The sequence below is a fragment of the Python bivittatus genome, unplaced genomic scaffold (genome assembly GCF_059951505.1).
Source record: "Python bivittatus isolate LINGU-HERP-01145 unplaced genomic scaffold, Pbiv_v1 ctg000020_np1212, whole genome shotgun sequence".
NCBI lineage: Eukaryota > Metazoa > Chordata > Lepidosauria > Squamata > Pythonidae > Python > Python bivittatus.
In genome coordinates this window covers 21509487-21519036 of record NW_028277030.1, presented here as the reverse complement: position 1 = coordinate 21519036, position 9550 = coordinate 21509487, and the positions used below count along the sequence as shown (strand labels likewise).

The following is a 9550-nucleotide window of genomic DNA, read 5'->3' as shown; positions in this document are numbered from 1 at the left end:
GCCCCATTAAAACTAGACTAAATTAAAATAAAACCAAAAGGCAGGAATTTATTTGAAACAGTTTTACTATATAATTCTAGTAAAACAAGAGATAAAAAACCAGTGTACTTTTTACACCAGTCCACTAAAAAATTATCAGGCCAGGTATCATCCTTGCTTCTATAGATTTAATGGTTGTGCCAATTTCATCAAGCAACAAAAGTGATATAAAATTAGTAACTTTTACCCAATGCTTGTGTATTTAAATGCTTATCAAATAAAGCACTTAACTTCTGAAGAGGATGGCCTAAAAGTATAACACTGTTGGTATACTTTGGGGTATCAGAGAATGAGGTATCAGGGAGTAATCTAGTCAAAGCTATTCGTACTGCAAATGACTTGGCATTCTGTACAACTCTTACTTCATGTGGCAGAGGTAGCACCCTCTTTATATCCCCAGATCACTTTTGCAACTTTGTTGTACTACTCAGCCACTGTCCCTACAGCTACCTCAGGAGCTTCCCACAGGAAAATGGAGGGTGGGGGCAGAGGATATCTTGCTTAGAGCTTACTTTAAAATGAATGCCAGCCCTGGCAAAGTTTTTAAGCCCGTAGCTTATAAGCAGCATTTGAAGGCCAGCACTTCTGTTAAAACAGAAGTCTGCTTAATTGACAGTTTGCAGCTCCTCTCAATCTGTAGAGCCATACATTAATCACTGAACTTGGGAAAATAAAACTTGCACAAGGACAAATGTGTGTGGTACATTCATTTATTTACCTTACAAGCATTAGCATTTATAATGAACTAACTGTATTTTCTTTTTTTCTTACAGATGTAACCACACCATTCTACTTATCATGGCCAGCTTTACTTGGGATTATTAAAATATGTTTCATGCTAACTTCCTAATAATAAAAGTTCCATGAATTAAAAACAGAAGATTCAAATTTTTGAGTTGGCATATTTGAGTTTTAAAATCTGCTACTAAAAGGTTTTCAAGAGTACATTTAGCTTTCAAAAAAAGTATAATTTTTCATTGAACTATTGAGATTACATAAATAGATATATTTCATTGCACACATATGGTAAAATCTAATAATTAGATTTGGGTGTGTAAAAACTTGCTGGGTGTTAAAATACTTATTTGTCTAGGGTAACCCAGTTAGCCTGTTACATAATCCATCATTTCAGTTATGAGAATACCAGTCTATAATTCTATGAAAGTAGAAGTAACCAAAATTTCACATATTGCATAACAAATGTAATTGCTTATAAAAATAAGATTATTTTGAAACCAATTTGAAACTACTAGACATTATGGAGAATCACCAATGTTAACATGTAGAAGTTCTGCACTAATTCATGTCTCTGATATTGCTTATTAACGCAGTGTAATATTATTCTATTTAGGAAGTAACTAGTTATCAAGCAAATTTGTTTTATATACCTTACCAGGTATACTTAGAGGCCAAACTAGTTTACAGAATAAAATCTTAATATAATGAAAATCAACCATTTGGGGACAGTTTTAATACAAGTGCTGTAAGTAGTCATGCCTGTTGTTTGATATATTAGGGATGACATCACATAGAAAGCAATCTATTCAAAACTGACAAAGAACACCCCACCCCAGGAAATTTACATCTTTATTTGCCAAACATTCCAATCTCAAAACCTGTTTCTTCTATCACAGGACTTTAATAACCTCTTCTTAACCTGTCTTCTTTGTCGAGGAGAGTCTGCCTTAAACTCAAAGAAGCATCTTCAAATTTAGGATTTAACTCTAACACCTTCCTGAAATCCTTCAAGGCCTCATCAAAGAATCCTGCATATGAGAGAGAAACAAGGGATGCTTTTATTTTATTTTTTATATAAAAAGAGTAAAACAAATTCTTTCCATTATTAAACTATTCAGGCTAAAATACTCTACACTTACTCTGAAGTAGGTATTAAGCAGAGCTCAACTTTTGATTAAACATTGCAATGAACTAAGCACTTTTCTCTGTCTCCAACAATTTTGCTGAAAAACAGACCAGGTTATTGAAAGAGTAGAGTAGAAAGATGTGCATGCTTTTCTAACACTTAAATGAAAAGAATGGTTAAATCTACATTTCACATTTCTTTTAACGTAGATTATTATCTTAATCTCTTCATGACTGTGCATGCATGGAAGAAGTTTTACATGTGCAAAGTCAAAGAATAAACAGGTAGAAATTCTTTTATTGTTGTAATGTAGTGTTTTTTATTTCCAAATCAAGGCCAACAGGAGCATAATACTTCTATTGGACTTGATTTGAATGAATGAATGAATTTGAATGAAAGTCAGTTTGGCGTAGTGGTGAAGGCTCCAGGCTTGAAACCAGGAGACTGTGAGTTCTAGTCCCGCCTTAGGCATGAAAGCCGGCTGGGTGACTTTGGGCCAATCACTCTCTCTCAGCCCAATTCACCTCACAGGGTTGTTGTTGTTGTGGGGAACATAGGAGGAAGGAGTATTAGGTATGTTCACTGCCTTGAGTTAGTTATAAAAATAATAAAAGAGGGATTAAAAAAATCTTAAATAAAAATAAATATGTACATAACTGCCTGATAACCTGTATACAACTTTCCTGTAATGCAGACAACTAAACAAAGATCTTTAGGAACTCACCATGAATTTGTCTGCCAAGCAACAGTTTTCTCGAGCACATCTACAATCTACAGGAGATTCCAAAGAAACTTACTGGCATGACAGGTAGTAGCTGAAAGCTGCTACTAGCTGCAAACAAGTTCTTTGGTTTGAAGGAATTACCTAAACAATGGTCATTCTCTAACCAACGTTATTAATGCCAAATCATTCTGTGAATGAAGAGGCTTGTTGCAGGTTCCATCCACTCGAATGTCATCTGACGGGACCCTCTGCTGCTGCACCCACCCTCTGGAAGAGTCCCCTGGAGGTCAGGCTAGCCCCAACCTTAACAGCCTTCCGGAAGGGCCTGAAGACCTTCCTGGCTTGGCCATCTGGCCTGGGGAATCAGTGGTGTGGAGCCCATACAATGGCTGTACTGTTCTTGAATTACTGTGCTCTCCCAGTACTGTACTGTATGATGTTTAATTCTTTTAACATGTTGTATTGTTTGTATGGTTGCTTGCTTGCTCGCTTGATTGACTGATTAATTGGTTTTTTGGTGCTGTTTATGTTTTAATGGTAAGCCACCCAGAGTCACGAATGTGAGATGGGTGACTATATAAATTGAATAAATAAATTAATTAAACATTCCCCATTAAGAGAATTAGTTATCTCAGCTATGAAATTTAGTATTTCCTTTTTTAAAACCTCTTTTTCAAATAAAAAATTGCACATCAATTTTTCCTTGGAACAGTCTATTTATTAATCAAGTTGATCTGATTCATTAATAAATTCATTACATTTACATAATACTAGAGAGTTCAGTGGAAAATAATCATTTATTTCCACAGGCAAACAAGTTTATGGATAGGATTACTTAGGCTAGAATCTAATACACTTTTATCAAGATTTAAGTGTCATTGGCCTAGATACTATAAGTAACCATTCACTGCACTGCTTTCTTGTCTGTTGGCTCATACAATAAGTAGTGAGAAATGATTTAATTCATAGACCGAAAAGGAGAAGCAATGTGTGTGTACATGTGTGAATAATTTTACATGAATTTTAGGATTAGGATAATATCCAAATATTGTAATTTCCATATAATATTGTGCAGCTTACGAAAGAGCAGGAAGTAAATGAAGTTAATCATGATTGCAGTATAATAGTATTAAATCTTTCCATTAGGTAATTTCTACCTTTCACTTATTTTTAAATTAATTGCTATAATCTCTCTTCAAAGGAATAAACATTTACTGTGCAAACATACTCTTTTAAACCTTGGGCTTTTGTGTTCTTGGACCAAAAGCAGTACATTAAGTAGATGTATTTCAATAAAGCAGCACAATAAAAATAGGGGGCATGTCATGTTCCCCCTCCTTTACATACAATCACATGATGCTACAGCAGTTTTTACTACTTACTATACTATATTCTGTGGAACTCTCATACTTTCTAAGGAAATGATTTTTTTTAGATTTTTTTTTAATCCCACCTTTATTATTTTTATAAATAACTCAAGGCGGCAAACATACCTAATATTCCTTCCTCCTCCTATTTTCCCCACAACAGCAATCCTGTGAGGTTAGTTGGGCTGAGAGAAAGTGACTGGCCCAAAGTCACCCAGCCAGCTTTCATGCCTAAGGTGAGACTAGAACTCACAGTCTCCTGCTTTGTAGCCTGGTGCCTTAACCACTAGACCAAACTGGCTTTCAACTGATAAATGGCAACAGGATTTCTAAAAAGATGGATTACTCAATACTCTTAATGCACATTCACAGAGCAGGATTTGGTCAATATTAATGTGCATTCACACAGGTCAAAAACAAAGCCCAAATACAAAGGATATCTAGTATGCAGTAGATCATCTTCAGTGTTACTAACATACACTATGACTAAAATCATCTGGGAAACTCCAACAAGGGTACCACTAATTGCAAACTATCATCGTGGAACAGATGGACCTCCTTCTTTTGAAATGCTGCTCCCCCTCACCCAATAACTAGGCACTTCCTGAAAACCTATATTTTCACCCAGGCCTTTCCAGTATGAATGAGATAGAAGCAGTTTTTCCCCCTTCCATCAACTTTGAATGTGCATATTTTATCTTAACTGTTTTAAGTTATTGTTTTTCTTATTTTTTAGTATATTGTAAACTACTGAGATGTTTTGGGGGAAGCATTATCTAAATCTGTTAATATATAAATAAAAGAGTTATATGAAAAACTGCTCAAGAACTTCCCTGTAATCTTAACATGGATCTCTCAAAAAATGAAATGGGTTTCCTGAAAGGAAACATTTACAAGGCTCTATTAAAAAGAAACTAGTTGAAGCAATTACAAAACAAACAATTAGAGCAATGTAATATTTAAATATTGAATAAAAGCTTACGTGCATACCTAGCCTATATAGTATTAATCCTCTGTTATAATAAGGAATTTCAAAATCCGGCTGAGCTTCTATAGCTGATGTATAATCATCCATAGCTTCATAGAATTCAACTCTCAAATACTTAATTTGTCCTCTGTTGTTAAGTGCTGTTGCCAGATCACAGCAAAGATGTTTGCTAAAAGGAAAAAGAGAGAAAAAAGATGCTTTATTATAATTTCTTCATTTACAAATGTTTGTGTTACTAGAGTAAGCATATTATAATACAGAATGTTCATGGAGATAAAATGAAATAATGTCCTGAGGGTGTCTCAGGACAACACGTGCAACTCTTAGTGGGATTTGGAATTGCAAGACAGCCTCTATATTAGGAATCCTAGCTTGTGTAGAATAGCACAAGCATGCTTGGGATAAAACTGGGCTTTGGTTGTATGTGTGGCATCCTGGCCAAAATGTGCTGACACTGACAGATATTGTCCCTACCAGTAGCATGTTGCATATAGCACAATACAACCACCGCCATTACCTAGTCTACTCTTTACCTTACCAAAAAGCTTTGTATGAAAGCCTCGATTGACCAAAATCATGAGGAGTGACAGGGGTTCCTCTGTATGAACCCATTGGGTAATGATCGTGGCATTAACTAGATTCAACCATGTATCTTTTTTTTAATCTCTTGCTTTTATTTTCTTCGGCTATTTCTTATTCCTTTTCTGCATTTTACATTAACATTAGTTACCCCAAAAGAGAACAGTATGCTGTGTTGAAGTCAAGCAAGTTATAAGCATTATGTTAATTACCTTTTATTTTACACACACACACACACACACACATAGGTTAAGAGAGACAGTTTGGTGTAGTGGTGAAGGTGCTGGTCTAGAAACTAGGAGTCAGTGAATTCTAGGCCTCCCTTAGGCATGACAGTTGGCTGGGTGTCAGTTGGTCAGTGGAAGAGCCAGTTACTTTTTCTCAGACCAACCCACCTAACAGGGTTGTTGTTGTGGGGTAAAATAGGAGGCAGGAGTATTAGGTATGTTCACTACCTTGAATTTATATATATATATATATTGTGTGTGTGTGTGTGTGTGTAAAATAAAAGGCAATCAATCCAAAGAATGAATATGAGTATGTGTGTGCATGTGTTATTTGGATATATATTATTTGGAGATAAAAATATGAACAAGTTGTAAGTATCTAGCTTACAGCAGTCAGCCTGCCAGTCCAGGAATTTCTTTCCCAATAAGGCTGGTCAAGTGGAGATTTGAATTTGCCAGAAAACTTAAGTAATCAAATTGTAATTGTGACAATGTCACAGGCCGTGAAAAGTTTATCAAAACCTGGGACAGAAAAAGTTTAAATCCAAGTTTAGACTTTGGAAAGGGTCGAAATTTGTCAATCCATTTTCATAAATGCAATCCAGATTCTTTAATTTGCAGCAGGAGCCTCGCATACAGAAATAGGAGAGGGAAAAAAAATGAATGCCAAGTTTGGTATTCAGTTCTATCCTATTTCAGTACCTGAGGCGGCTGCTGAACTTCAAAGCTACAAATGAGATCCCCAAAATCTCCTACAGTTTTCTTCCTGAAACTAACATAAGGGTCAGTATACAGTATGGGATGTTTTTATCTTTTATGTATAACTGAGTATTATTAATTTAAAAGGCCTTCCGGGGTTAGGGTTGCTCGAAAGGAAAGTTAGCACTCGAGAAAGTAAATCGATTTTGTTACTCTGAAAGGGTGCTGCCAGAGGACTTCTGGTTTCGGGCTACGCTGCCCTCACGCCGCGCTCCTCCTCCAAGTCCTGAGCCAGCCAAGAGGGCGCTGGGGAGGACTGGTGGGGACGCGACCCAACTGGGGCAGGGCAGCGGTTGAGAGGCTGCAAAGCATCACCTGAGCACCTCTGGGCTGCCTCTGGGCTCTGCGCCCTGCCCTCCCCCGCTCCAACGGGGGATTGCCCTTCCAGGGTGCGAAAGCTCACGCCGCTCTCTTCGCTTTTTAAAACAGAGTTTTGCTTCCTCAGCTCCCCCTTTATAAATGCCCCTCCTATTCTGACCAAGGACCAGGCTCCAATTATCCTACTTCGGGCACATTACAGTACGCGAAGACCCAGCTCTCTGGAGAAGGCTCTAATGCTGGGAAAGGTAGAAGGAAAGAGCAGAGGGCGACCAGCAGCAAGGTGGATGGACTCAGTTACAGTGGCGATGAGCACGACGCTGGGAACTTGGAAGAACAGGTCAGAGGGAGATTGCCATTACGAAATTCTGTCCACAGGGTCGCTAGGAGTCGAAAACGACGCCTAGTCAATCAATCATTCTGACAAGCAGAAGAGCTCAAAGCAACTCGGTGAGGACGCGCCGGCGCCCCGCCCCCGCGCCCTCATTGGCTCAGACTACGACCCCGCAGCCGCATTCCGTCCCGGCACGGAGTCACCTCATGCCGGAGCATGCGCAGTGATTGATGTACTGGCTGTAGAGCTCTTCCGCTCTCGCGTGCTGCCGTCCTTCGAACTGCGCGTGGGCTGCAGCCAGCAGGTCCCCGGCGGCTCCGATTCTCGAGTCTCGAGCCATGCTTCTTCCTGGACGGCGACCGGGAAGCGCAGCGATCTCGCACGTGTGCCTCCGCTGCCGTCACTAGCAAAATCTAACGTGGGAGTAGACAGCTGGCTTGCACGCCCATTTGCCGGGAAGACACGTGACGACCGCAAGCTCCGGTCGGTAGATTTATTCAGAGGAACGCTTCCGAGCTTCTCAGGTGAACGGGCGGGTTGGAAGCGAGAAAACCTAGACGCCTCCGCACAAGCCCGAGGCCTCTTGCGAGCAGTAGCCTGTGCATGTGGGCTGTTTGTGTGTGGAGGAAAACCAAACCAACGGCGGGCTGAGAAGGTCGTGATTTGGGGAGAAAAACAGATTGAATATCTAAATAGATTTTATTAAGCACTCACGCTACTCACTTTGCTGATGGTGTGTGAGTTGTGGTTCGCCTACTTCGGAGAAATGTTAACCGCCTTTTTCTCTGTCAAGAAGGTTGAGACCAAAAGCTCTTGCCTGCCGCCCGTTTTCCTGAAAAGAATTTGGGAACGACTTTGGTTTGCCAGGAAAGGGTTAAGCATTCTGCTTGTGATAGACTTCACACAGTATTGGCCGTGTTCACACAATATGCTTAACGCTAACTCTAGATTACAAAACATAATATGCAAAAATGTCGGTTTATTTGCTTTTTCACTGTATTAACAAATGATATCTTCAGAGCTGTTGCCATTTAAAGTGTAAAAAGGATAATGAATAAAATGCAAAGAACTGTTATGACATTTGTATAAAAAGCACACTTATTTCATTATTCATGACTTCTGCATTTGCTTATCAAAACCTTTCAGACCTTTCTGCCTGGAAGACTTCCTGAAGAGATTTATCCAGTCTAATGTCCTCTAAATATTTTAGATAACTTGAATAATCTCTGATGATTGGCTATACAGGATGGGCTAAGTCCATTAAATTGCTTAACCTTTTTATTTTTACAAAATAAAAAACTAATATTAATACAGAGGTAGTGAGAAAAATAACCCAAGACAGAACAAAGCATTTTTTAAAGATAAAAGAGTAAAATTTCTCGAGTCAAGTTCAATTCCTGGTAACTTCTTGGATACATCCTTGCAGATTTCTTGGCAGCAATACAGGAGTGGTTTGCCATTACCTTCTATGATATTTTTTGACTTCTCAGCCTAGTCTACAGCCTGAAAATTCCCTTAAGATATTCCCACTCTACTTAGCTTCCACGTCTAAACAAGCTCAACCTGACGCTGCTGTCAACTGACACATGCACAAAAAAAGGAATATTAATTGAACTATGCAAACATACATGCTTACATGTTATGATGAGAAGAAATGTTTTACAAACGTAAGTATCCATATTTACTATTTATATACAAAATTAATTGTGTACAGGTGAAACTCGAAAAATTAGAATATCGTGCAAATGTTCATTTATGTCAGTAAGGCAACTCACAAGGTGAAACCAATATATGAGATAGACGCATTACATGCAAAGCGAGATATGTCAAGCCTTACTTTGGTATAATTGTGATGATTATGGCGTACAGCTTATGAAAACCCCAAATTCACAATCTCAGAAAATTAGAATATTACATGACATCAATAACATAAGGATTGGAAATAGAATAATATCGGACCTCTGCAAAGTATAAGCATGCATATGTACTCAGTACTTGGTTTGGGCCCCTTTTGCAGCAATGACTTCTGCAATGCAGCGTAGCATGGATGCTATCAGCCTGTGGCACTGCTGAGGTGTTATGGAAGACCGGGATGCTTCAATAGCGGCCTTCAGCTCCGCTGCATTGTTCGGTCTCATGTCCCTCATCTTTCTCTTGGCAATGCCCCATAGATTCTCTATGGGGTTCAGGTCAGGCGGGTTTGCTGGCCAATCAAGCACAGTAATCCCATGGTCAGTGGACCAGGTTTTGGTACTTTTGGCAGTGTGGGCAGGTGCCAAGTCCTGCTAGAAAATGAAGTCAGCATCCCCATAAAGCTCGTCTGCGGAAGGAAGCATGAAGTGCTCCAAAAT

General features: G+C 38.9%; 1 protein-coding gene across 1 annotated transcript; it reads right to left on the bottom strand.

Moving 5' to 3' along the window:
* Positions 1–135: 135 nt before the first annotated feature.
* Positions 136–7660, bottom strand: TTC32 (tetratricopeptide repeat domain 32). The gene is made up of 3 exons (XM_007423761.4): positions 7403–7660; positions 4985–5151; positions 136–1805 (listed from the first exon to the last, which is right to left on the bottom strand). The coding sequence occupies exons 1-3, from the start codon at positions 7537–7539 to the stop codon at positions 1678–1680; spliced, it is 432 nt and encodes a 143-aa protein (XP_007423823.1). The 5' UTR covers positions 7540–7660; the 3' UTR covers positions 136–1677.
* Positions 7661–9550: the final 1890 nt, after the last annotated feature.

What these genes read in the sequence shown, in the direction of transcription:
- TTC32 (XM_007423761.4), bottom strand. Translation starts at nt 7,539, where the DNA reads ATGGCTCGAGACTCGAGAATCGGAGCCGCCGGGGACCTGCTGGCTGCA. An exon ending in TGCGCATGCTCCGGCATGAG is followed by an intron (nt 5,152 to 7,402) that starts GTGACTCCGTGC and finishes TTTTCCTTTTAG; the next exon opens with CAAACATCTTTGCTGTGATC. An exon ending in ATTAATACTATATAGGCTAG is followed by an intron (nt 1,806 to 4,984) that starts GTATGCACGTAA and finishes TCTCATATGCAG; the next exon opens with GATTCTTTGATGAGGCCTTG.